This window comes from Tyto alba, unplaced genomic scaffold, assembly GCF_018691265.1.
Source record: "Tyto alba isolate M040663 unplaced genomic scaffold, T.alba_DEE_v4.0 Super-Scaffold_8, whole genome shotgun sequence".
In the NCBI taxonomy this organism is placed as follows: Eukaryota; Metazoa; Chordata; class Aves; order Strigiformes; family Tytonidae; genus Tyto; species Tyto alba.
The window spans coordinates 17,644,677-17,672,433 of NW_024881329.1; the positions used below are offsets into that span (position 1 = coordinate 17,644,677).

Consider the following 27,757-nt stretch of genomic DNA (forward strand, 5'->3'; position numbering starts at 1 on the left):
TCAACCACTGCAACTGATTGAAATATTTTAAATATGTCTCCCAAATGAATGCATTGTGCAGTAGCTGATCCAGCGTTATGACACCTGCTCCACCGTAACCACTGTTACTCTATCACATCACAGAGTATCTCCGATACGTAGCTAGTCATAATAAAAAATAGCAACAGCTATGGGATCCAGACATCCAAAAGGTTAGTAAAGCAAATGGTTCAAGGACATTACTAGTGAGCTCTCTCTGTTAGATTTTAAATCAGTAAGAATTGCGCCACCTTTGTTTATCTTTACCTAGTTGCCCTCTATTCCTTTAAATACCAGTATTGACGTCATTACGGTGATCAGGGAGAAGAACTTTTCTTTCTCTTAATCAGCAATAAATTTATTGCAGATTTAAAATGAATCACTTCAAGGTAATTGCTGAAGCATTTGAATATTTTAAAAAAATAAAAAATATAAATACTATTCATGAGTCTAGGAAGCTAGCTGGCAAAAACACATCGTGTGTTTTGTAAAATGGTTGAGCTAACCAACCAACATAGAGTATATGTTATTAAAAAGTGATAAAGTTTGCAAATAGAAGTTTACAATATATTTTGAAAAAGTTTATGGAATAACAGATTTACTAAAGGACAGTATTCAAAGAAATTACTTTCCTAAATATTTTGGTAAAACAGTATTTTTTTTTCATGCAGAATATTGTTTTTCTAAATGTTTCAATACTTGAAGATAAGCAATATATTAAATTTTAATTCCATTTCGTTCCATTGTTTAGGTTTTTCTTTCACTGAACTGATAAACATTTACCATGTAAATGAACAGAATATTTTCCTTTATTTAAAAAAAAAAAAAAAAAAAGAAAGAAGACAGCAAGTGAAATATTATTCTGCTAACCAAAGCGGAAAACCACAATAAAACCTTGTCTTAAGCTTATAAACTTTATCACACTTTAGAGGAAAATAAATTCCTCTCTTAAATTATAGGATGAAACCTTGGCCTTCTATAAATAACAAGGTTATAACATCTTCAATGTCTTTCTCAGGACATATGAAAACAAATGTTTTCACTGTTTTTCTCTATCTGCATTGATGTCAAATGCTTGCTCTTAGCTGGAGTTGCCATCTCTTCTCTTATCCAGAGTATCTACAGGCAGACCATCACCAAAACCATGGGTGAGATGCATTTTGGTCAGCTTCATGGTTGTATTTTTCTAAAGTCTCAGAGCTGTAGAAGTAATTAAAAAAAAAAAATCCTAAACCATTATTTGTTGGAGCCTTACATTGTATGGTCCAGGAGTGACTGACACAATTCACATGCTGGACCATAATGGAACAACTACAGATTGGGAATTAACAGACTATTTGGCTACAAAAGAGACATACTGTTTGAAACTATATGATTTCTAGGTTTTGTTCTGGTGGGTCATGTTTATGTTGCTCTGAGTTGTTTCCTCAAGGAAGGAGGATTCATGCCTAGTGCTAAAGAGAGAGTATTCAGAGTATGTCATAGGAAGGCTAATGCCTACCTGGTGATGCTTCCAGTTTTGAGTCTTTCTGGGGGATGATTTCTCAAAGAATAATGAACAAGACAGAAGTGCTCTCCCTTTTACTATCTCACACTTTTTGAGATAAAATACAGGATTGTAGTTGCCCTGTATTATTCCTGGTTTCATTAGTGCACTAGCGTCATACATGATTGTGTTATGATTAGAAAAAATGTCCTTTTTTTGGAGGACATCTCTTTAATTTTGCCAAGACGTCCTTGTTTATACACAGGTTGAATGCAATGATCTTTCAAAATATATCTGTCTTAGGTTCTCATGATATGAATTCATTGGGTGGTGCTGTTTTGTTTTGTTTTTTTGGGGGGGAGGGGGATGAGGTATTAAGTGCCTACATGCTGGCTGTGGACATGACTGCTTTCATGCAGAAATCTGCTTCTTTAAGGGCCATACCTTTGGTATGAATTCTGAGCTCCTTTTGTAAAGGTACTGCTGCAGAGCAAACAAGAGCAAGTTAGGGACAAATCCTGGAAATTTGGGTAGAGATTTTGTCCCAGTTGCCTTTCACAACCTGCAGGACCCACAGAGCCCTCCACGCTCTGCTTGTTTCTATTTACAGTCAAAGGCAATTTCATGGCAATTTCCTCTCCTTTGGTCTTCAGTAGTAACTATGGACTGACCCATGTGCCTTTGATAATCCAGACTTTTACTAGGTCTGTCCCTTGTTACAAAACCTCCAGGGCAGTAATTTACACTTAGACTGGGTTTTGACTGCTTCTTTGATATGAAGATGTACTAGATTGTAAGGATTGTCAAAAGCTCCTTAAGGAGGAGACTTGGTGAGCCTGGGCTCAGCACTGCTGTCATCAGCTTCCCTGCCAAGGGCCAAACTACAGAGAATGTCTCTCTCTGCTGAGACATTCCAAGTCAGATCTCATCTTTTTCTTAAAACCAAGGAGGAGACTGCCTGGTTGCATAATCACTCCTTAGGTTTTCTGCCCCTGGTGTGCCTCAACTTGGTTCATGAAGGCTGTAGAACACAGGGAATGATGTTCTCATGGATAGACGAGAGTTAAAAGAGCTTTTCCCCTCATCCATTTCTGTTCACTTGCTCAGGGAGAGAGAGAGAGATTGTTTCAGTCACTGGTGAAAGTTAGCATTTTATGGTCATATAGAAGTGTTGCTCTGCATCCAAGTTAAAACTGCAGGTGTATGCAGAAAACTTGTTAGAACTAAGCTTTTGCTCAGCACAGGATTTTGGTTTTATTTCCTCAAATAGCACAGAGCTAGAGTCTGCACGGAGACCCTAGATGAGTATCGCCTACCACCACCTCACTATCAAATCAGCTCCACCTGCTTTGGCACGCCCAAAGAACATATAGATCAGGTGGAGCTCTGCCCTACAAAACTGATCTCACCCAGGGTGCCTGGCTCTTTCAGTGCAAGCATAGAAGAGCTGTGGTTACTGAATATGGTGACTGTAGTCAAAAACAGCCTTATCAGGTTAGTAAAACCTTCTAAGACATCCATGTCTGAATCTATGCAGCCTGAATGTGCTTGTGCCTGATGCATGGAAATTTAAATACGAGTGCAAATGTTTCAAGATTGGGACTTTAAATGGGAAACCTCTTGGATCAAGAGCAGCTTTGCCAGTTGGTATATGCTATGGCCTCAGCTCCAGGTTGCAGTCTGTGACTGATATTTTAACAGAAAAATTGGTAATCTTTGTATTCCCATTTTCACATGGTTGGTATAAGGAGCTATTTGTAATAGCCCAATAAAGGAAAATATACTTAATATTTTGAATGTATTTAGTTATCTTTAAAAGCTGCTATAAGAGTTTAGGTAGGTATATGTTGTCCCAATATATACCAATTCTCTCCCCATAATCTCTTTATTTAGTATATTTTTCTTTCCATTTTACTGCTCCCATTGGTAAAAACTGCCTTCCCTCGGAACATACAAACAAAAATAATGAGAATCAGAACATAACTAACAGGATTCATAGAGCACAGATTCAGTGGTTCTTCCATATTTAGTCCATCCTCTAGTTCTCACAGTATGTATAACTCAGGATATGACACTGCAGAGTGCATTCAAGAAAGTCATCAGTACACACTCTGAAAGTCAGCAGTAACTCGCATAAGAAAGAGGATTACAGCCTGTAGTCCCAGTGCATTTCAGTGAATCACACCACTGCCTCATGAAAACTAATATAAAATGGAAAAAAACAAGTTGCAAGAATTATTCTGTATGTGTGGCCAAGTAACAAGAGCAGAATTTCACTCATTTTGTATACTTTGCTACAAAGTACCATTAAATTACAGAAATACAGAAATCATTTGTAAAACTGTAACTACAGTTTGCAAAGAACAATCTGTGGTGGACTTGAGCATGGCTTTAATGCTGCTTTTTGTGGAATAGCAGCAAAAGCGATTCTGAAATATTTTCCAGTGTCCAGTAGAAGAGTGCTTAAATTTAAGTATTTTAGAAATATGTCTGAAAACAGACTTACTTAATAGACCATTAAATAGTTGGTGGTTGGGGAAAAAAAGTGCAATTTGTCTTGGGGGGAGATGGAGGAGGCTTTGTGTGATTTTATAACGTGAGATATTCCATGGTCTAAATAAATGGGCAGTAAGAGTCTTGTTTTGGTAGAATTTATATTTGCTGGCCCATTATGTGCTGTTGAAAATGCCGTTTCAATCAGAATGTTCATTTTACTATCATTATGATTTTTAGGTGATTTTGCTCTTTGTTTTTACATTTCACAAGATTTGTGTCAGATTAGATGTGTTCAAACCAAGGGCTACGTACTGCAAACAGAGTAAATTAATCTTTAAAAACAAAAATAGAAGGGCAGAAATAGGAATGATGTCACAGTTGTGTGTCCTTCTAACATTCTTTTAAGGTGTTGTTAGTAATAATAAATCAATAACTTTAAAGCTGTAGACAGCCTTCCAGGAAAGCTGCAGCCCCACCCTAGAGACCCACCGTTGGTAAATCAGCACTGAGAAATCTAGATAAGCAAGCTGATCTTTCAGATAATCCTGCCAGGAGCTGAATTTTCTCCACCCGTGTGACAGGATTTGGTTTTCAGCCTCCCAAATACAAGACACAAAGTCTCTGAATGGGCTCTGCCGTTCAGTGTATTACCAAGTGCTAACAAAGTTGTCAGCATCAGCTGTGCTGAGCTTGTCCTGCTTTAAAAGTATTTCTGTTCCCTAAAGGAAACTGTCCTTGGAATCTGAGTTTTATTTCACTGCTCGATCTTTTTCCTTTTTTAATGGATTGGATCATAACCTCCTGTTTGCTTCATTAAGATAATACCCTGTACAGACATTGGCTACAGCCAAGTTTTGAAATAAATGCAAAAGCAAAGGAGATGGGTGAGTTCCAGGGTGTCCTACTTAGCATGGTGCTACAGAAGATGAAAGGGACCCGGAGTCACCTCTCTTCAGGCGGGTGGACAGGAGGTGTCAACATCCCTGGAAGCATTAATCTTGCCTGGGGGGTAGGTTGGTTGCCTTTTATGGCAGCCTTTTGACTGCCAGGCCAGTCAATGGTATAGTGCAACCTCCAACATCTCCAGAAGGAGTGCAGCTAGAGGCAACATCTGGCTGTTCACATCTGGAGAGGCAAGGGAACATTTAAATCAAATGGTCAGAGATGTGGATCTAATGAGTGCTTAACTTCTGGACTTTGAACAGAAGACCGGGCTGTTGGTCTCAGGCCAGTGCCTCATAAACAGGTGTCAGAGTCCCAAAAAAGAGCTCCCCTCTTTGCCAATGGTGGGTATCCTCGCTGGCATTCCTGCAGCAGAGCTTCGCGGGCCAGGAGGAGTGACCCATAGGTCAGGAATGAGACACGCTGATGGGATGGCATGCTAAAGCTTCCTTGACATTTGCCTTGCCTTATTTTTCCCGAGAACGAAGCAGGGATTTCGGGCTCCAAATCTGACAACATGTTAATATCTCGGGGGGGGGGGGGGGGGGGGGAGAAAAAAGAGGAGGAAGTGATACATGAATCACTTGTAAGATTTATTTTTTTTCTTCCTAGCCTAAGTATTAACCTGTAGCTTTGAATTTGGAAGATACAGGAAGTAAAGAAATTGGTAAGAATATGCTGAAGGAGGATTCTGCTGCTAGGGGGCAATATATAGTAAGGAAAAACACACTAAGACATTTTTCTCTCAATATCTCTCACAGTTTTTTTAAAAAGAACCCAAATCCAAAAAATATCCGACATATTGCATAAACTAGCGTTTCTTCTGCAGAAAGGGCATAATATAAATAAAACTTACAACCTATATTTACATACGTGTGTGTAATTTTTTTTTTTACATATACATATATGTGTGTGTGTGTGCGCGCATGACTTCCTTAATATGCTTCCTCACTATCACAGTAGGGTCATTACCAATTCTGGGACCTGCACACAGCACTTTTACTTGTTAATTCATATGAAAGAGATGTCTTCAGTCTAAGGGATCTAAAGCATGTATGCCAGTATTTCATAAGCTTTAATGAAGAACTGGTGTTATGGCTCCTTTAAAACAATTCACTCAGGGAACTGATCCTGTGTGATTCTTAATTTTCCATTCTGAATTCTGTCACAATCTATAGAAGGCAAAACAATAAGAATGTGGACATTTAAAAGTCTGAAGTCACATGGTCTTACAGCTCTTCTGCTTCTACCTTGTTGAGGACAATTGGGACAGCTTAGATGTCTCTACGACTTTTCTGCTCTAGGCACTTTCTCAAACATACTCACTAAAAAAGAAAACAAGGAGATATAAAAGAAGCCAGATTCGCTGCAGTTATTGGTTTCAGGTTGAGCAGTGAAATAGTTGTTCACTTGTTTATATATACTTGTGCTGACTTGATGATGCTCGTTTTAGAACTAGTGCAGGATGTTTCTGTAAACACTGCATTGTGTGAATGCAATTTCCCATTTGTTTTAATGAAAAATTATTTTTGCTTGAGAACATCCAGTGGTTATACATGGTTACAACTATAATATTAATAAGCTAGTTGATCAAGTCAGAGGCCAGTAGTAGAGAAAATACATCAATTTCTAGAGCAAAATTTCAGTTCTTGTTCACCTGGTCACCAAATCCAGTGAAGAGGCATTGTCTAAATGAGTAAAGGTTACAGCATAATGTGCCAAATTTCTGTGGTGGAAAACTTATTGTTAGTTAATTAACTAGTGTTAATTTTTGCGAGAAGAGTTTGAGGACTTCCGCAGCTGCAACTGAAATTTGAACAAAGGAGCAGATGTTTGCAAGTTTGAATGTTTTTTTATGAATTTAATCTTGTTTCCTGTATTGTTCTGAGAGGCTCATTGGAGACTCAGGGGGAGAAGTAACTGGTGCAAAACCACAGGACATGCACAGCCCCTCCTTACTGTTATAATGCACTTCTCTCTTCTGATCTTTTCATTCATCAGTTTCTGCCCTCATACTCTCATCTCGCTGATTCATATAATTTTATCTACTTCAGATGAATGTAGTGCTTGCTTATTTTGTACTGGAAATGACACAGAGCTCATTGTTCCTGATGCATTTTACAGAGGAATCATTTCAGAATGGCTAAGATATCTCTAACTGTACTGCAGCTCACAAGTTCATTGTAGCATCTTCATGCTCTGAGTTGCAGATGGTGGTTCGGTGTAATCCACATACCAAGATCTCTGGGAAAACTCCCACAGGGAGCAGAAAGGTAGCTTGAGAGCTGCTGCAACCATCTGTTTCTATGTCTTCTTTTTCTTGCTCTCCCATGTTACCTCACTGCTGACAAAAAAGGGACAGCTGTTATGGAATATATATGGTCATGTACCCTATAGAGCTGTCCCTAAACATAAGTGCTGCCTAAAAGCCTGTTCTTTTATACCAGCTCTGAAAAATACAGGGTTATTAACAGCAAATACAGGAATTAACCTGGCAGCACCAGTGCTAAGGAAAGTAGAAGTTCTATGCACATCTGATGTTCAACAAATACTTTCTCAAACCTGGCACACAGATGATACTGAAATTGGTATCAAATGCTTTTCAGCATTCTGCACTCTTAAAGAATTGGGATGCTCTGAGACAGGAAAGGAATACTTTAAAGTTTGTCATTATACATTGTACACTTGGCAGGGTATTCTGTGATTCGTAGCAAATATTGGGAAATGACAAAGCAATACATAATAAAGTGTAAAAAAAACCCCATCAGGTGGGGCTGAGTCTATTGTTCCAGGAATATTAGGAACTTCTGCTGTCTCGAAATCTGTGGGTTTCTGAGCAATGTCAGCTGTGGATATGAAGGAGAAAGGGCTGATTGGTTATATGGCTGTGTTGAAATACATTGAGCACTTCTTCAAGTCTTTCTTGTAGTGTTTTCTGGTTAGTAAATAGAAGAGGGTGGGTTAGTCAATGTTAGAAGGCAGCAAAGCTAGTAATTTTCACAATACTCTGCTCTTTCAGCTCCCAATAATGAGATTAAGATGTGACTCTAGCTGAATTAGGACATTAATATGCTTTGTGCTCTTCATATTATATCTACTATCTGTCATAAATAATTCTGAACATGAATTTATTTTAAGATTAAATTATTGTCCTTGTTTAATATGATTAACACAAATCAGAGATTCATGTTTTTCAGTCTTTAAAATACTCCATTACATATAAAAAGATGTTCTGTGTTCAGCAACAGAAGGCTTTGATGTCTGCCAAATCAACATAAGTGAACTAGTTATAATCCCTGTGCGTTTGTAATTACTGAAGTGGTTTGGATGGCTTTACTTAGTATTAAATCCTGACATCATCTTTAAGCACAGAAATCAAACTTGTAATGAAGATTGTATCAGTACAGTTCTCACATTTCACATCTTTTCTGGTAGTCATAATAAACCAAAATTGTATGATTCATTGCCTACCTTAAGTATTTGTCCTTTCCGATATTGCCAGGCTACTGATGTGTAAACAGAAATGTAAATATATGCCTGCGGATGGGTGATTGTTTGCGCTTGCACAATAGCACTGAATCATTTGAGCAGGTCTCCTTGCTCTGTACCCTGGACTTAACAAATGCTTCTGAGAAGTGCAGCTCCAGAGCACAGGGAGCTTGTTTAGACTCAGTGAAGCTTTTGATTTTCTGCTCTAAACATATTCCATCCTAATTGTTACTTCTAAACTAGCACTTTTCAGTTCACAGGTCTATTATGAGTTATACAGAATACTCAGATTCATAGTAAAAAGTGCTTATCTTCTAATATCCTGTGTAATCTGCTGAAGTAACTAGGCATGTTTAATACCTGCGTGGAAGGAGGAAAAAGGAGAGAGGACTTTAATAGCACTTAAGCTGTTGTTTCTAGAAAGTTGTTTCAGGTGTTCTTGCAAATAAAAGCACAGGTCTGTTATGCTTATGAAGCTCCAAAAGTTACTGTATTATTATATGAGTATTTTACAGCTATCGAATAAAAGCTTGAGTACATACAAATACGATCAGCTGCAGAATTCTATCAATTCCTATGTGTTCAGGAAGTGTGTGTGTATATCCATGTGTGTGTTGGGAAAAAGAGAGCATATGTGTGTAGTGAATTGTTACAAACATGCTAGTTGCTCCTATGAGACAACTGATTTTTTTTGGCTGCATCTCTATATTACCCCATAAAAAAGCTTCTTCAACTGTTACAAACTGTTATTCAAGTGATTTACTGAGTTTGAGGATGCTGTCCCGAGATCACAAGCGTGGCATCTTTTCTGAGATAATTATTTCAGAATTAAAAAAAAAAAAAAAAGCCAAGAACAGCAGCACAGATCTGCAGAGATGTGGGCGTTACATGCTGTGTGCATGAAATACGTAAGGATAATTGCTGCCTGGATTTTATGCAAAGGTGATGGTGTTAGAGTGCTGCAGTTCCTAGGAAAGCAGGCAACTTGTAGAGAGTCCCTTGGGGCAGCAGGTTTCCCAAATACAAGAACCGAAGTGAAGATCCACAAACTCGTTTTTGCAAATTCCAGAGAAGTACGTCTACTAATTCCAGAGAAGTGTGATGTTCATACTAGTAACAGTGATCTCACTCTGATAAGCTCAAGGAATGTGCCAAGGCTTTGGCTGCACCTTCCTCCTCTGCTGCTGCAGGTTCTTGTCCGTGCTAACTCACCATGATGCAGTGCCCTCCCAACACAAAAGTTGGGTCAGGTTGCTTGGGGCCACATACGGTCGAGCTCTGACCATCTCCAGGAAAGGATGGAGATTTGCAACTTCTCTGGGCCCTTTCATGATTATGTGATCACCTTTGTTGTTAAAGAATGAAAATTGTTTTTAACGTCTGGTCATGATTTCCCTTGATGCAACTTGTGTCTGTAGCCTCCTGTCCCTTTGCTGTGCACGTGTGAGAAAAATCTGGCTCTGCCATGTCTGCACCTCCTCAGTAGGTAGTTGAAGGCAGGAATGAGACTTCATCGTTTGCTTTCTCTTCTTTGGGCTGTGTAGCTGGTCTCTCAGCCTCTCCTTATGCATGTGAGCCCCCTGCCCATCTTGATGATCTTCCACCAGACTTACTCAAGTTTGTCAATGTTGTTCTTGTTCTGAGGAGCCAAAACTGGGCACAGCACTCTAGCTGTGGTCTGACAAGTGTCAAATAGAGGAGAAAATCACTTCTCTAGAGCTGATGTCTGCTTTCTTACTAATGGAGTCCAGTATGCAGCTCTCCTTCACTACTGAAGACCATCACTCACTTTGAACCTGTCCACCAGGAGCCCTGGGTTCTTTCCTGAAGAGCTACTTACTATCCAGTCCATGCCCAGTTTGTGCTTGTGCTTGAGTCTATTCTGTCTAAGGGAGGGACTTGAGTTTCATGAGGCTGCTCTCAGCCCATTTTTCCAGCCTATCAAGACCCCTCAAAGTGGCAACCTTGCCCTCGAGCTTATCAACCACGCTCCTCAGTTTCATGGCATCTGAAAACTTGTTGGAGAATGAGATTTTCCATGTCTTCCTTCTACATCATCCCTGAAGTTCAGCCAAATCCAGATGGGTAGTTTGGTGAAGAGGAGTAATGTGCTCTTAGGCTAGGGTATAGTGAATTAAAATGATATCTATGCTCACCTCATCATAAGCTTAGTGGCAGCTCTAGGTGGGAGGGAAGTATTTTTCCTAATGGACTGATTTGGTACAATTCCTGCTACTATCTGCTCTAGAGACAGTGCTGAACTGGTTGCAGCATCAGACCATTGTGATACAGCTGCTCTTAGGCGTGTTTTTGTTTGTTTTTTTTTGGGGGGAGAGTTAATTTGGTATCCATTCAAGGCTAAATTCTGAAATTCTTGCTTTATCTTCACTCTTTAGACAGCAAATCTTGATCTTGTGTGGTTTAAAAAAAAGGCTTAATGCTGCAGTATTTTACTTCAATGTCAAAATGAGTCAAATCTTGGAAAACTGCCTTCTATTGCTTGTATAAATGCACATATGCAAATATTAGTTTGCACTTTATCAGTTATCTGGTTGCTCAGTTTAGTGAAATTTTTACATTAAATCCTTTAGCCTGTCTATATACTTAAATAATAAGTGGAAACTATGTGTCTGGCAGGCTGAGAGGGAGAAAACCTCTGATTTTCAAGACATAAGAATGGTTCAGTAAATCAGATGAAATACATAGGTACCTGAGGGGAAACCCACTACTTAGTTTTTCAACATGATGAAGTGCTTGTTGAAGGAGAAAATGCCTGCTGGAAAAGGGAATACACCATGCCATGTATCATCACTAGCTAAATGTCAGACTGTTTGTCTTTTTTTCCTGCTTTTTTCCTTCTCTTCCCAATAAATGTTCTCATTCTATGAGACCATACAGTAAACGTCCTGAGACAGCAGTGCAGCAAAGTTAACTGGTTAACTGAGCACTGCTGAGGAGGAGGAGGAGGAGGAGACCTAGGTAGAGCTGAAGAGGGCTGTGGGAAAGCTGAGCAGGGAGGCACGGAGAAGGGGTGGGAGCCCTGCACAAGGGCTCATTGGCAGAAGAAGGCAGGAACAGGATACGTTTCAGCTTTTGGGTGGCTCTGGGAGGAGCAAGTGTTGGGATTAAAGTATCTTGATGAAATTGTTCCTTTTCTTTTCAGATGCAGTCAGTGAGTTTCATGGGGTGGATTTTCTGCCAGAAGATCTCAACGAGGCTCCAGAGGAGACAGGAATGAGGGTGAACAAGAAATATTCCTGTCTACCTGCTGAGGAGAAGGGGATCCACATTATCAACATCCGAGCTATTGAAGATATAGGATATGACCAGCATGAGAGTACAGTGAGTAAAGGACTTGCCAGATGTGTCATAACTGGCATACTGCACTTTACTCCTTAGCTTATTTCTCATTCTTTCCATTCCCAGGATGCTCTGAAATCCTCTCCCTCCCTTTTTCAGGAGTGCTGAGGAGGATTGCCACCAGCCACAGTACATCCTAATTCAGTCGAGTTTGTTCTTTGATGTGAAGAAGGGAAGCAAGGGATCCTCCTTTAACCTGTAGCCTAAAAAGGGGTTGGCTATTCTCAGAGTAAGGAATGTGGCAATAAGGCTGTGGCAACCTTTAAAACTCTTTGCCCATATAGAGCAGAACAGAAAAAAATACCTAAAATTTCGTGCAAAAACTATTGTTAACATAGGTAACATTAAACTAATAGTCTGTAGCACACAATAGAGGTTAGATTTCCAGTGTCATTATTTATGCCTTGGTTAAATTCTTTAACACTGATTTTAAAGAAAGTTAGTAACATGAATACCCAACAGGATTAGGAGCTGGTTATGTCATAAACACATAAAAAGGAGAGTTTATTCAGATGAAGGAATTAAGGTGGAGTGGGCTATATGACAGATCTCACTGGGGAAAGCCGTAAAGCAATACTGGATTCATTGTGCTTGTGCTTAATTAGGATTAAGTGTGAAGGAGTAATTCTGTCAGAGTGTAAACATCCCTCCTGCTGTGGTAAAACTGAAATGTATTTACTGTGTCTTATTTGCAACTGAAGGGACATGAGTCTTACATGGTCTAAGTCAATACAACTCCCTCTCTATTTCAGCATAGCAGCACTACTAGAAAGGATTTGGCCTATGAGTACCTTTCAACATCAATACTACATCCTTAAAAGATAACTATTTCTTTCTTTAAAACAGGACCAACAGGCTTTGAGTTTTTTGTCTGCATCCCTTTCACAGTGGGATATAGCTATTCTCATATATTAATAAATTTATTGAGGCTTTAATATCCACAGTGCAGCACCTTCTCTGAAATCATCAGCGAGTCCCCACAGGGTCAGCTTTTCAACAGGAAAGTTCAAAGAAATGCAAAGAAGCTCTCATTTACTTTCTGCAGTGTGACCTGTCCCCTTCCTGGTGGCAGTAGCTCAGAGAAACAGAGACACAAGGGATTTTCAGTGCCACTTTTCTCCACCCAAGGCATTCTCCAGAAGAGGAGCTATGGCCAGAATGTACTGATCTGCCCTGAGTAACCCAAATGATTAAAAACATCTGGCACACTCACTGCTGTCATCTTCAAGAGCCATCTTCAGTCCTGCTGTTTCCTTTATTTATTAGTCTCCAGAGCAGACCAGCTAATTACTGTCCTTCATAAAGTCAGTTAAACAAGGGTAGGAAGAAATTGGGGGTGTGTCTTTTGCCTGTTTTGCCTCCCTGCAGTTTGCTGAACGTCTGTTGGTTCAGCCCAGTTTTTCAGAAGTTGATGTTTAATTCATTAACAAGATCAACACATCTTTAAAAATTAAATACAATTAGTTATCTTAAAAGAAATCCCAGTGTCCCTGTATCTTGTTTACAACTATCTACTTTGAAGAGGCATTATATCCTGAAAATTCAGTTAGTTATTATTTCTTAATATTTTGTTTCTGTAGAAATTTGCATAACTGAGTTGCCTGCCACAGACAGACTGTCATCTTGCTTTAAAAAAATGTTCTGAATTCACAGGTGCATGCCATTAATCATGAAGCAATCAGAGAGTAATAGTTATTCATGGTCTTCTATATTGTAGTTATGCTTAAGAACTAAATAATATCTAGATAGGGCACAAACATGAGCAGCCTGTACCCTGAAGAATGTCATGGGTAAATAAGACAGACATGAAGCAGAGGAAGGAGAAAATAAGATGAAGAGTGAACTTCATGGTGACAGCAGATACTATATTATTTTATTATATATTTATGTATTTGGAGCAAAGGGTTTAGGTTAAGTGGAAAGGAGAGATGGGATCCTGAAGGAAGAGAGAAACAGATAGCAATGGCAGGCATGGAGCAAAGCTGTGAGGGACTGAGGAGATAAAGACCTGCAGCCAAGCTGGCCCTGGGCAGACATAGTCAAGTCAGGCTTTGGAAAGCAATGAATGTCCAAGCATCTCTGCCTCAGCAGCCGGCTGCTTCTGGCATCCTGGGCTTCTTGCTCTCTGGCAGGCCTCCTTGCTCTGTGCCATTGCTATGCGCTCATCTGATTTACACTTGTCTAATTACTTCAGTGCTCTCCCTCCAAGCCCAGGAGGATGGGACTTACTGCTTGAATTTGTTGTCCGAGTAAAAACCTCCCTCAAGCAAATAGGGAAGAGCAGACTGTCCCTTAAAGTTACTGGTTTATAGTTACGGTAGCTGGGACCTGCTCTCCCCAAAGCAATGTTCAGAGAAGTATGCAAATGTGCGTAACGTTAAGTGGGTTTTGATGAAGTTTTGGCTATATGGGCTGTGATTTACTGTACAGTAAGCTGTTTTCATCTCAGGTTTAAAAATTGGACTGTCTTAGAAACAACTGTTTTCAAATAACTTATATCCACAGTTTTATGTATGAAATAAGCACAAAGTGTATACATCCCAAATGGATTCTGACTGATATGATTTGCAACTGATGGCCAATTGCTATCATTTGGAGCAAGTCTTTTTCACTACATGGAGGCTTAACATTCTTCTGTAAAATTAAAAGCCAGAAAATGTCCCTTGTCCCTGAAAAGCCACTCCTGTGATGAATATTTTTTGTAAAACCAAATGCAAGTTACTAGTGAATTTTCTTTTTTTTTTTTTTTAAATGGTCTATGCATCTCCAAGGGTAGAATTGTGAATTATGCATGAGAAGTGCTATTGAAAGTAGAAATTAATAATTGTTAGTACTTTTTTATGTCTCTACAGTTGCCCTGTGCAGTTTTCAGATAAATGGTTGGAAATGGAATTGTGTTTTAAGTCTTATATTTCTTGTATCTTGCAACACTTACACAGCATTAATTCAAGATAGGAATAAAGCCTTTGCCACTGTCAGATTGAAAAGCAACACAGGTTTTCTAAGTGGGGGGGAAAAAAAAGTGATGGACTCAGTAAGCAGTGAACCCACTTCCCTGGCTACAGTCCACCTGCATTTTTTGGCTGCGCTTCATGACCAGCTGGCTCCCTTCAGTCTGTATCTAAGATGATCTCTTTCTCAGATGATACAAACTTGCAATGATAGATAAGAGAAGTGAGAAATGTTTACACGTGATATTAATCAATTTGTCAGAATTGAAAAGCAGATGTCTTGGGTGGAAAAGGACAGATGATCTTAGTGGTGATTAACCCCAAATGAGGAAACCAAATCCACCAAGTAGCTGATTTATGAGCTAGTGTGCTGGTAATTAGATTAAATCCCAATCATTTTAGCTATTTATTTCTGGCCAATAAAATCCCAGCTGGCTATCAGTAAAATTGCAGGTGTTAACTTGCAAAATTGTTTTGAGTAAGTAGCATGGGGGAGCTTCTCCTGTAAGTGTGCTGTTTGAAGATAGGTCATTGTGTGCTCTTGATACAAGGATATGGTGTCAGTGTTGGCATGTGTACTCATTATTCTTCTCATCTCTCCTTCTTTCCACACCCCCATTCCCTGCTTCCAGTTATTAAATTCCCTATCCAAAAATCCAGATGCTGACTGCAAATATGGACTCTACTTCAGAGACGGCAAGAGAAAAGTAGACTACATCCTCGTTTATCATTACAAGAAGTCCTCAGCAGGCAGGACACTCACGAGGAGAATACATCATAATGATTCAAGTGCCCGAAGTGCCAAGCAGGACCAGCCACTTCCTGGGAAGGGAGTGCAGCTGGAAATGGGGGAAGGCGAACCTCATGTGGATTACCATGAAGACGACAAGAGATTTCGCAGGGAGGAGTATGAAGGGAACCTCGTGGAGGCTGGTCTGGAACTGGAACGCGATGAGGATGTAAGAAGCCATTTCAAATGCTTTAATATAAGGAGGGTAACTGGTGGTCAAATCCTGCGAGATGCTGAGCCATTCCTGTGAACCTGGCTCTTGTCAAGGTTACACGAGCTCAGTTTTTCCAGAATTTTATTTCAGTTCTGGCAGTACCATCCTTCCCCACTGATTTAATTGTCTCCACAGGGATGGGCCGTGGTGTTACTACTGCCCCAGTGAGGTGAAGTTTCTTACTTTTCTTGGCCAGGACTCGTGGCACATCCACTATTGCAACACAGCTTGTTGATGTGTTGCTGCATCTAGAAGTGAGGCTTAAATTGCTCTCAACACTAATCCCAATTTGGTGGGTTTACAGTATGCTGTGGTTTGGATCCACTGGTAATTCTAGTTCTGATTAAAAATACCTGATACAGACAGTGACATTTTTATACCTCGGTATAGTCTTCAAGAGAATTAAATTTGTTCAGGAGGTTCTGGTACATGCTCTAGCTTCAGCGCGTGGGTCTGTATTACAGTTTGCTCTTTCCATTCTTAGATGTGAACAGTACAGCTTGTAACGCCTTTCACCTGTACCCTGAAAACAGTGTATTCTATTAAAAGACCATTAGACTATATAAAAAATGATGTGTGAAGTACTGCCAGTGTGTGATTAGTAGAAATAGCCATAGCCGTATTAATTTCAAAGAAAGCTATTACAATTAACTGATCCAACCAATATGCCTGCAATTCCTGTGAGAGAGGGTAAACATTTATGCTGGTTTTATTTACAGGGTCTAAAAGTTGAGGTTAAACATCTAGACCTGTGATCAGAGTGTTAAAATAAATCTGCCATCTATTATTCACAAATTACAGACATGTATATAATGATGTGTGCATGTATATATATATATTTTTTTTAAAAAGTATATATTTTGCATGGTGTAATGCAAAAAAACCTGTTGCTTCTCCATCCCCCAGGTGAGAATAAGAATTGCTTTCTATCCAGCTTTCAAGTTGTTGCAGTAAACTGGAAGCCTGCCTGTGCCAAGTCATAGATATTTAAATCCTTTGCAAGATGGGAGGTCCCCACCTATGACATATAATATAATTTCAAATTATGCAGAAGGTCTTAGGGTTCAATCCAGGACGCCATAGAAGAGAGAGAACCCTATTCTTTCAGTACAAGATACCAAACCAGATCTGGAATGTGTAGAGATGAAAGCAAGCCACAGGGTTTTATATCAGCTTCCTTCTCCAGCACATCAGTATAGAGGGAAAAGCCTGCAGTCATTTGGCCTTGAAAAGCATGTCCACAAAGTTGTGTTGGAGGCCTTACTAATTACAAAAATGAGCAAAGATTTCTTAAACAGATGAACTTTCATAAGTCACTTAAATTCTCTTCAATTAAGCAAATTCAAAGGTGGTTTGGAAGCCGTGCCTTACAGGAGGCCTGGCAGTTATTTATGTCCTCTGAGTAACCGATTTCTAGAAAGCCAGTGTGGAATATAGCTGTGTGAAAGCTAGTTATTATAATAACTGCCTGAGTTTGTACAGCAACAAGATTAGAAAGATTCATTAGTTTTCTTTCTCTTCTGTTTGCTGAATGCCTGCTAGTTTGATAATCATTTGTCCAATGGCTTTGAAATTATTACTCTGTGGGAGTAAATATGGGTGCATGTGAGAGTGCCAGAAGCAACCCCCCATATCCAGCCATCTAGGACAGAGCTCAAAGAACTAGTGAGACCCAAGCATACCACTAATATCGTTAACATTTACCTTTTGTTTTTTCCTTCTGTTTTGTTGAATTCTTCCTACCAGTCTTCCTAATTAAAATGCATAGTGTTTTAATGTAGGTATTCACACCTATATCTGAGACTGCTGCTTTCTTACTGTAGTTCTGGTCTTTTGAGATACTGAGCAGCTCTTAGGAGGCAGCAGGGACTCTCTCAGCTCCTTTACTTACAATGCACTTAAGAAATCGTACCATTTGGCTGAGTGCCTACACTTCAAATTTAACTGGCTTAGTCTATATTTGTGTCCACAGTCATTAGCCTTTTATTTCCCAAACAATTTTTATCTGTTTAACCTTGTGGTAATTGTTCTGGAAGACAATAGCGTTTTTGAGTCACGTTTTATAGCAGCTCAGCACAGAGAGGTGTTCGGTGATTGTCCTGTTGTTAGAAACTAACTGTCTCAAACAAATGAGATTTATCATGTTGGCAGTAATAGATTGTTTGTTCCTTAAATACGTATGAAACACAAGGGGAAATATATTTAATTTCCTCTCATCAGGAACCTTTTCTCTTGCTTTTTGTTAAGACTAAAATCCATGGAATTGGATTTGTAAAAATACACGCACCGTGGAATGTATTGTGTCGAGAGGCAGAATTTCTTAAGCTCAAGATGCCCACAAAAAAGGTGAGTCCTTACTTTCTTTTTTTCCTCTGGAAGGCATAGTTTAAACATATGCTCATATCTGAGCACCTTACAAATGTAGACTTTTCTTCCCACAAGCATTTTTAAAATAATTAACTAATTTGTACAGAAAATGAGTCACGAACTTGCTTGCTTGGGACAGCAAAAAGATCAACTGGAAGGAGGAATGGAAATCAAGAATTCCCAGCCGCTACCACTATCTGTATGAGATGCGAGTGATTTCATACAATGCCTCATCCTCTCAGCATGTTTTAAAAGAAGAGGTTTCTATTGATGATGAAATTTATGTGTGCGTTTTGGAAGGGGTTTTTTTCAGCTGAAACACTAGACTGCTAAAAATGAACGTAAAAGTAACAGTTTGTGTGCAGTAATCTCACTGGGTTTAGTGACTCTTCATACACATCGTTAGTCATATTTGCAGGAATTGGGACTACTCTACCACAAAATAAATTACCTTTCATAAAATTTGAAATATCATTAACGAAATGACAGTATATTTTAATCAATTCTAAATCATTTGTGATAGATGGCTACCTGTTCAGTGAGCATAGCATAGAGATGGATTAATATTTAAACATATACTAAGTGCATGTCCCAGACTGCAGAGGGAAGTCTATAATGGAGCAAGAGACAGTCTCAAAGCCCAGCGTCATTTATTACAACAGTAAAACCACATTTTTGGTTTGGACTTCATATTAATCCCCATTATTGCCTCACCACGGATTTTAATCAGAAGCACAATTAGATAAAAAAAGTCTGTTGTGATCTTGTGGTTATAGCTGCTTTGCCACGAAAGAAAACTTAGGCTGGGCATTTTGTGGGTTGTTTTTTGTGTGAAAGAGGCCACCTAAGCCTGCGGGCATTGCCCAAGAGAAGTGATGTGCCTGAGAAGACCCTCAGACCCTGAAAACCTTATTTCTAGCCAAGCATCCTCTTGTGGTGGGAGTGCTGCCCTGGATCAGCACGTAGTTTCTGTGGCTCAGAGGGGGAGCCCATATTCCTCTTTTGTGACCTGCTAACACAATTTCTGCACTTGGTACTACAGAATTGCAACTGATGATTCAAGATATTTTGGTTCCTTTATATGGTAGAGGGGAAACTCCTAAAACCTGCACAATACTCCCAAGAAATCCCTCTGGAAGCGGAGACCAGTTCTGTTGGTTTTTAGAGCAACTCTGTAGCTCCTTCATTTCTTTGTCCCATTGCACCAAGAAAATCGTAAGTGCCAGAGGAGCTGGTGTCTCAGGAGCCAGTGCCAAGTATATCTCTGTTGAACACAGCAGTCTGATTATTTGGAATCAAACACGGGCCATGTTTTGGCTCAGAGGAAAAGCAGTAGGCTTCGCCTGCTTGCCCTGGTTTGACTTCCTGATCCATCTGTCCTTTTCTGTATGTTTTCAAGAAGGTAAGCTATACTCCTCAATAGTTTACTGTGATGTATTTATTTAATTGATAGTTTATTCCTTACAGTTTGCTCTCACTTATGGATAACCAAAAAGCAATAAAGTTTTACTGTTTTTCTCTTTGCCCTCTCAGATGTATCAGATCAATCAGACCCATGGTCTTCTGAAAAAGATTAATTCTGTAATTCAAAAAATAACAGAACCCATCCAGCCAAAAGTAGCAGAACACAAACCTCAGACGGTGAAGCGCCTCTCCTACCCCTTCTCCAGAGAGAAGCAGCACTTGTAAGTGAAAGTTTTCTGTAAATGTCCATGTCAACAGGTTCCAGCCTTTCTGACAGCAGCTAAGGCACCAACAGGTGAAGGGAAAATGAACACCAACACTTTGTTAGGGATTACTGTAAAGAATATTTCCATTTTGCAGTAAATTTACTTTTTTCTGTTTCATTGTTGAGGAATGAGGCTCTGTAAAGCCCCTCTGTGAAATTTCTATGTGTTTTAGCTGCTGTTGTGGCAGATAATACATATCTGTATACCTACACGCATCAACAGTTAAACTGCCAAACATGGTTTATAATGTGGTTTACAATAGTCTTTTTTCCACATAAAATTAAATGCTCGGTAAAATTTGTAGCCAGAGATGTGGGTTGATAACTTTCAGAATCATTTCATCTGGTGTGGGCAGCTCACACATGTACTGCCAATCAGGCCTTGTCTTGGGAAATGTTACGAAGTCAGTGGTAGCTTTGCCATCGATTCCAGATCAGTAAGAATAGCTGTAAACGTGGGTGTAGGAAAAAATCGTAAGGTGGGGCCCAGCCAGAGTTTCGACTGCCCTGGATTGCTTTGCTGCTGCTCTTCCTTGGCCAGCATCCCAGAGGAGAAGCTTTGAAGGCTGTGTTTATGTATGTGCCAGCTGGAACAAATAACAGTCCTAGGGCAGGATTTCTTCACTGTACATATGAGGTTTTTAGTTTTTAATCAAGGGATGCAGAATGCTGCTGAAGTTGTGTATTTTAGTTGGGCCAGTCAATGTTTGTAACATCTGCCATATTCTTGGACTTGCAGGAAATGTATGTATTTATTTATTGTATGTAGGATGTTCCTACAGCAAAGGAGCCTGGTGGTCAGAGGCCAAAAGATGCTCCTTAGCCTAGGCGTGGATGTGCCTTACGCTGTTTGCAGTGGTGGCTTTTTTCAGTGAGACCACTTGTGTCTTTGCTGAATAAGGGAGGCAAGAGTGGTGTCACAGGGTTTCAGGTACAGAAAAAACGTAAAGATTATTAGGAGAAGTTCAGGGCCAGCAGTAGTCAGGAAGTCAACTTAAATGAGCATCAACAGCCTCTTTTGTGCAGAAAAACCTATAAACATAAAAAAACAGTGAAAAGTATAAGTGGCCTCATTAAAACATGAAAGTGAGGATGGACTTCCTTTTTGATGAGGTTTCTACAAGCTATAATGTTAGCTATGAGAGATCCCCAGGAGAAATTAAAATATTGAAGGGGTCAACAAGAGCAGGAAATTACTGGCTTTTTTTTTAAGCTAATGGGCTTCCTTCTAATCTTTTAACAGGTTTGATTTGTCTGACAGAGATTCCTTCTTTGACAGCAAAACAAGAAGCACTATAGTAAGTACTGTATATAAATAATTTATGGTGGATATTGCCTTAGCCATACTGTTAACAGCCCCTTTGCCAGCTTTACTACTTTGCCTGTTGCAAGTTTGCCTTCACCAAATGCCAGGGATCACCTGTGACATCAGTTACTGAAATTTTAAATAAGGCATTTCCAGCTTTACCTTATATAATGAATAGTCTTTGATGCTGACAGGTTGCTGCCTCTTGGAAAATAATTTGGATCTTCTTTCTAGTTCACAGTTAATCTGGGACATAGTTTCTTAGTAGGTATCTCATCAGAAAGCAGTAGATTTAGATTCTACCACGGGTTCTGCCACCAGCTGCCTACACCCCTGTGACTCATTTACCTTTTTGTCACTATACGTTTCTCTTTTTGTAAAATGCTGGGAAATCTCCCAAGACAAATTCCAATGAAAGAGCCAGGTATTTACAGGGAATATTATTTATAGTTTTGGGGAAAAATTCTCTAGAATGGTATTAGAAGTGTTGAGGTTTTTTATTTTTATTTAATATTAGTTATGATTTAACATGAAAGCTTGCATGAAGCAGATGCAACAAGGAGAGAAAATTGCATCTTGTTCTGATTGTTTATGCATCTGCTCCGCTCTGTTACGCTAGCAAGTGTGATGTGCATGTACGCAGCACTGGGACTGGGCTGAGCCATTCCTGCCTTTGTGTTGCAGGGTCTCTCTACTCCTTCAGTGCTAGCATGGGCCCTTTCTTCTTGTAATTAAACTTCTCCAGTTCCCTTACAGAAATGAAGCCTAATACAGGAATACGATGTCACAGGCTACATTTGAGTGCTTCCTTGTGACTTACAGAACATAAAGCAGAGTGGGGGAGAAGGTGTAGCCTCCTCTGTAGCCACTGAGGGGGGCATTGAAAAGACAGCTCATAACAGCCCAAGCAGTTGGAAGGGACCATGCCAAGCAGCACTTGCTGCAACACTTTTCAAAGTATAATGTGGACTCTTTGGCCTATCCCACCGCTGCTAATCATCGCATTGGAATGTGACTGTGACCATACTTTTATCTTATATTTAACATTAGCCTTTAGGATGTTCAGTGGTTTCAAAAAGAGCTTACATCACAATTATAGCCGCTTTTTATTGCTACAGTGATAAGGGGTGTAAGATATCTAACTTCCCTTTCGTGCTTTGAAATTCCAGTGTGTGGACCCCATGATGTAGTTCCCCTGTAGCCTGAAGTGCGCTGATTTGATGTGAGCACAGGTTATCAGGGCTAGGTGAGTTTGAGCAGGGAAGGCAGATGCAACAGCACAGAAATGAGGAAGAAAAAGACAAATATTGAATTGGCTTATTTGCAATAAAACGTTTCATTTGAGATTGAAAAAAAGGCATAGTTTTTGTTTGTGGATCTTCTTTTGTATGTCTAGATAGAGAGTACAAAAACTTGTAAGTACAAGAAACTTAAGGGAGCAAATGAAGAGTTAAAATTCATGACAAGCTGTCTGAGAAAGGTAGCAAAACAGAATGGCCTCATCGGACAAGAGGGTGAGCAAGACTGAAGAATGGACTGAAGCAAAATGAGCATAGCAGAGTCTGGGAGGAAGAGGGGGGATGGGGTTTTTTTTATACCACTCAAGGAACACTGGTCATATAACAATAATGCTGGTAGTATGTTGCTTTGTTTGAAATCCTTGTAAATCACCCGGTAATAAAAGACATACTGAATGTTTCCCGGCATCATCTTATCCTGCATGCATTTCTCTTTGTATTCTTGTTTCTTAAAGTTTTCTCCTGCCCTTCCCATACGTATTTTTAAACCACAGTGCAAATATTGACCCTTCTACCTACTACAAAATGAACAGGAATCTAGTCACGCCCTGTGAATCTTTGATGAATAGAAACTAAGCCAAAGACCTTTTACTTTCTTAAAAAAAAAAAAAAATTAATAAACTATATAACTGGAAATCTCTCTGTAACAGCCCTTTAACTCGCTGGAGTTACAAGATGATGACAGGCAGATGAGCCGTGGGGCTTGCCCCAAATGCTCTCGCTCACTTCCTTCCATGAATCGGGCGAGTGGCAGTCAATTTAGCACATGGATTAGTGAGCATCCCTGGGAAACCAGTCCCTGGCTCTCCAGGCAGGCCAGGCAATGGGCAGCAGGTGCTTTTGCTCTTGGTTTTCCTCTGCTGCCCGCTCCCTTGCCAGCTGAGCGCTTGCCCTGCCTAAGAGTACCTCTGCACAGCAGCAGCACGGGGCGAAAATTTGACCACTCGGGCAGTGTGCTGAGATGTGCAAAGGTTATTTGACAATAAATGCAGTAAATTGTAAAATAAATACATCTGTTTTGCTACTGAGGTCACACAAGCTCAGAAATTTTGTCAGCCTGTGTTAGTCCAGTTTGTGATAAATGGCTGCGTGCTGCAGGCATGTTGCAAGCCTGTAGCCCTTGGGTTGAAGCCAGTTTGCACCATCAGAGGCGAGGGAGGAGCTGACCCAGCACACCACCTGGTCTGGGTAGAAGAGGGCTTCTGAGCTTTGATGGATGTCTAATATGAGAAAAAATAGCATTTCTGTTATGGGAGTGGTTAGATGTAACTCCGCGTCTCTGTTAGCTGAGTGGTTAGATGTAGCCCTGTTTTTCCCTGATCAGTTATCTTGGTAGCTGGCTATTTAGATAAGCTTTCTCTCTTGTACAGATAACTCAGCATGGAAATCTTTAAGCCCTGCTGTCCTGAATACCATGACTTTTATTAAAGAATGATGACTTCATCAACATCTTGGTTTTGCCAATATTTGAGCTGTACACAAAAAAGATTGTGCTTTTAACTAGCAGTGTTTGAAGTAACCCTTTACTTTCTTTTATTTTACTTCTGTAGGTTTATGAAATATTGAAAAGAACAACATGTACCAAAGCAAAATATAGCATGGGTAAGAAACTTTATTTAGCTTTAAAATCGATACTATTTTCAGGTATTGAAAATAATTGCAAGTTGTAACTGGCTGTGGAGTTTAGGTTTTTCCCCTGCTCTCTAATTTGATATATGTGGATATAATTGTTTTATTTGGAAATTTAATTTAATTAATGTAGGTGTTTGGAATTTTCTCAAATGTGAATATATAGATTAGACTCTAAATTAAATATTAAGTGAGCATACAGCCCCTGCAGATGTTAGTTAGGTCCTTTGCAGCAGGACTGGATGTGATACAAGCCAGTGCATAATACGTGCTCTGGGTTGGTTCAATTTTACACTCACTGAAGTGGATGAGGGTATAACTGTGAATTTCAATAACTGCAGTGAAAGTCTGTGGATTGGCCCATTTCTTTTAAGTAGTAAACTCACATTTTTATAGTGGGCTGGCTTTTCAGTGACTTGAGTGAAATGGCCTTAATTGAGGACTGCTCAAAACACTTTCCTAAGTGGAACTGAGATTAAGCCGGTGGAACGGCCAAGGACTAAGGCATGCACTAAAAGCTGGCCTGTCTCTTAGCTCTCAAAACTGTTGTTGCAAGTCAGTGGGTGCAAAGTCTGTCCTGCCACAGCCAGTACTTTTAGTATTTCAGCCTTAGGTCTTGTGCTCTCAGAACTAAATTCATAATATGGGTAAAAAGGAATTGCAAATCTGGTCACCTTAAGGATTTGTTGGCAATTTTTCCTGTTCAGCTATCATATATTTTATACATATTGTGATATAAAGGTATATACTTGGCTGTGGGACCAAAGTTAGCAAATAGTTAATGGCAAACCAAATTATATAAGGCAGAAGTCTGAATTCCTTCATATCCAAGCTTCTTAACAGACAACCAATAGAAACAAATTTGTATGAAAAAAGTTCATGAACATGGGAGGAAATGTTTGACAGCTGTTGGAATCTGTTACAGCATTTATTTGCCTACAAGCAGTTAAATAAAACAATGAGAACTTGAATTACAGGTAGTTCTGTTCAATATTGACCCATCAGCCGCTTAAAAATACATCAAATAATAGACAAATAATTATGCCAGAAATTATTTCCATGCTTTGACTTTTCTGTTGAAGTAACAACATACAATGTACAATTGTTGAGTCCTTATATACACTAAATTTTGGTGTTCAGCCAGTATTAACAGAAGTACTGCTTCCCTGTAGCATGGGAAATACACATTAATCTGTGACTTTCAGGACCCTTTTCAAGTCTGGTGCTGGATCATTTTCATTGGAAATTACATATTTGCACTCTTGAAAGGGGAAGGTCATAGAGCTCAGTTTGAATTCTTGCCTTGGAATTGGTTACTCACTTGATTTATTTTTTTTTCTTTCTTTTTTTTTTGGTCCAGAAATGGGAAACACATTAGACATTAGTTGAATAGGCCAGAGGCTAAAGGAAAGTAAAGTGTTAGGATTCCTGGATCATTCTTCTACCTGAGATTGGCAAGGTCACACAGTATTCCTAATAAAAATGTCATTAGGCCAGCCTGTCCATGGGTATACTCAGCATAATTCAATTGGATCCTTTGTGTTCCAGCACTGGAATGCTGGGTTACAACACAGCAAAAGTTGCAAACAGATTTGAGCAAACACAGATAGCGCTACAACATTTCTGCCCAGAAGGAAAAAGGCGGCTGCCCAGTGAACACTGCAGTCTTTGTTACTTATTTTGTGAATTTGTGAAAATGGGAATCTGTCTTCATTGTTAAATACTGATATGCAGCTCTGTACTATGTAGCTCTTCAGTCGGTCACACAGCCCTAGAGACAGAATTTACCTGCTCACTAGTTGTTTCTGCCAGAAATGTGGAAACATTTGCAAGACAATTCATAATACTGTAGAATCTTAACTAGGACTTTGAAAATTAATGATACTGCAGAATACTGAGCACTCCTGGAGCAGTTCCTCCAGCAGGTGATTAGTATCTCAAAATGTTAATGAACTTGAAAAATTCTCATTTCAAGAACAATCAAAAATGCTTTGGTGAACCTGCGGTGAGCTGTTTCCTGGTTCATAGTCACTGTTCCTTCAAATCCAGTCCCACAGCCTTTTCTTAGCAACAAACTGATGGGCAACTTGGGGCACACTGTAGCACGTAATTCTTCTTTTCTTTTTCTAAGTCCTTTTAAATTCTCCACAATGCCAGTGGCCAGGATTGGTTTTATTAATTGGCATTAATGAGCTTAGCCTTGCACAAAGACAAGTACTTGACTTAGCTCTGATTCGTCACCCAAGACTGGTTCGTTGAATCTCCAAATGCATCTTCACGGATAACATGACACCTTTGGATGTGGGTAATACTCCATAATTGGAAGTAGCTATATTAATGCCAGCAGCTGCAGCAGGAACATTAGAGGAGTAATGTGCTACAGCCCTCAGAGGTCCAGGTCCCGCCAAGTGACCTTTGGGACTGGTGCATCGAGCTGCAGTGTTGAAGTGCCCCTCACCATTGTGCTCCTCCAAACTTACACGTTATCTCCTCCCCACCCACCCTCCCCTCCCGTGCTCTAGCCCCAAATTAAGGAGCAATACCACACCCAGGAAGGCAGGACTCCTCGAAGTCCTTTATGCCACATACATTTTATAGATGAAGCATTAACTGCTTTCAGCCTCATGCATGTCACTAATAAACGGATGTGTAAACAGGGAAAGGAGAGGGAAGAAAGAAGGAAACTACCCTTTTAAATAAAAGACGAAAATGTGGTAAATATGGTAAGTATTACGCCAAGGTCTTCGCAAAGGCTTTCCCTACAATTTCTCTAATCAATCTGAAATCTGAATTCAAAACTTTGTGTGGGTGATGCGTGCGTATGCATGTTCCCATATGCCATCAATTCCAGCCATATTCCTCTTGTGATCGAGCCTTCTGCTACACACTTTCAAATCTGCAGGCTTGCCCTTAAATCAAACTGACTTTTCAGAAAATGTAATTTATTTTAATGACTAATTTCAAGTCATTGGCTTCTAATTCTTGATTCTCAAATATATATGACTTCCTCTTGCTCTCTGCAGTTTTCCATTTCATAAAATGAGTCATGTTTAATAACCTATATGATTAAAAATGAAACTACATGGAAAGGAATGAGATGGCAGAAAAATCATTATCTAACTAAATGACTGTTATTTTGAGGGAAATCTCCAGGAAGGACAATAAAGTGAAACTGTCTAACCGCGAAATTATAAATAACTATTGTGTCTTTATTTTTCAAGGGATTACCAGTCTGCTTGCCAATGGAGTTTACAGTGCTGCATATCCTTTGCATGATGTAAGTGATCTTGCAATATATTTTACATGTCTACTATCTGACACCAAGAAATCCTTAATGTGTTACGTATTAATGGCATCATCCCAAACGTGTGTTTCGGGTCCTGATTTCCTGCTCACTTGTATCACGACTGCAGTAACTTCTGCAGGTTGTTTCCATCACTCTGCTCACTGTTAATGAATTCCCCACCTCTGTTCTACCTTTGATGATCATCAGTGATGTTTGAACGTAACATTAGAAGAGTTATTTCGGTGGCTTAGCAAATGAAATGCTTCTGTTATTTTCTGACCTTTTGCTCCCAAGATCCCTGGCATCAGTGATAGGAAACATTTTTATTCCTGGGGCACCAAGTGGCTAGTTGCCTCATCCACATCTCCCTGGCATCGCAAGTACAGAGATGTCAGC

General features: G+C 39.6%; 1 protein-coding gene across 2 annotated transcripts in view; it reads left to right on the plus strand.

Moving 5' to 3' along the window:
- The window catches only part of ANO1 (anoctamin 1), an 80,881-nt gene that overhangs the window by 22,630 nt on the left and 30,494 nt on the right, over positions 1 to 27,757 (plus strand). For both annotated transcript variants that reach the window (XM_042785122.1, XM_042785121.1), the window contains exons 2-9: positions 11,595 to 11,773; positions 15,375 to 15,701; positions 17,994 to 18,092; positions 19,647 to 19,798; positions 21,086 to 21,140; positions 23,997 to 24,048; positions 26,733 to 26,798; positions 27,297 to 27,352. In XM_042785122.1, coding sequence (XP_042641056.1) covers positions 11,595 to 11,773; positions 15,375 to 15,701; positions 17,994 to 18,092; positions 19,647 to 19,798; positions 21,086 to 21,140; positions 23,997 to 24,048; positions 26,733 to 26,798; positions 27,297 to 27,352 — 986 coding nt within the window. The remainder of the gene's footprint in view (positions 1 to 11,594; positions 11,774 to 15,374; positions 15,702 to 17,993; positions 18,093 to 19,646; positions 19,799 to 21,085; positions 21,141 to 23,996; positions 24,049 to 26,732; positions 26,799 to 27,296; positions 27,353 to 27,757) is intronic.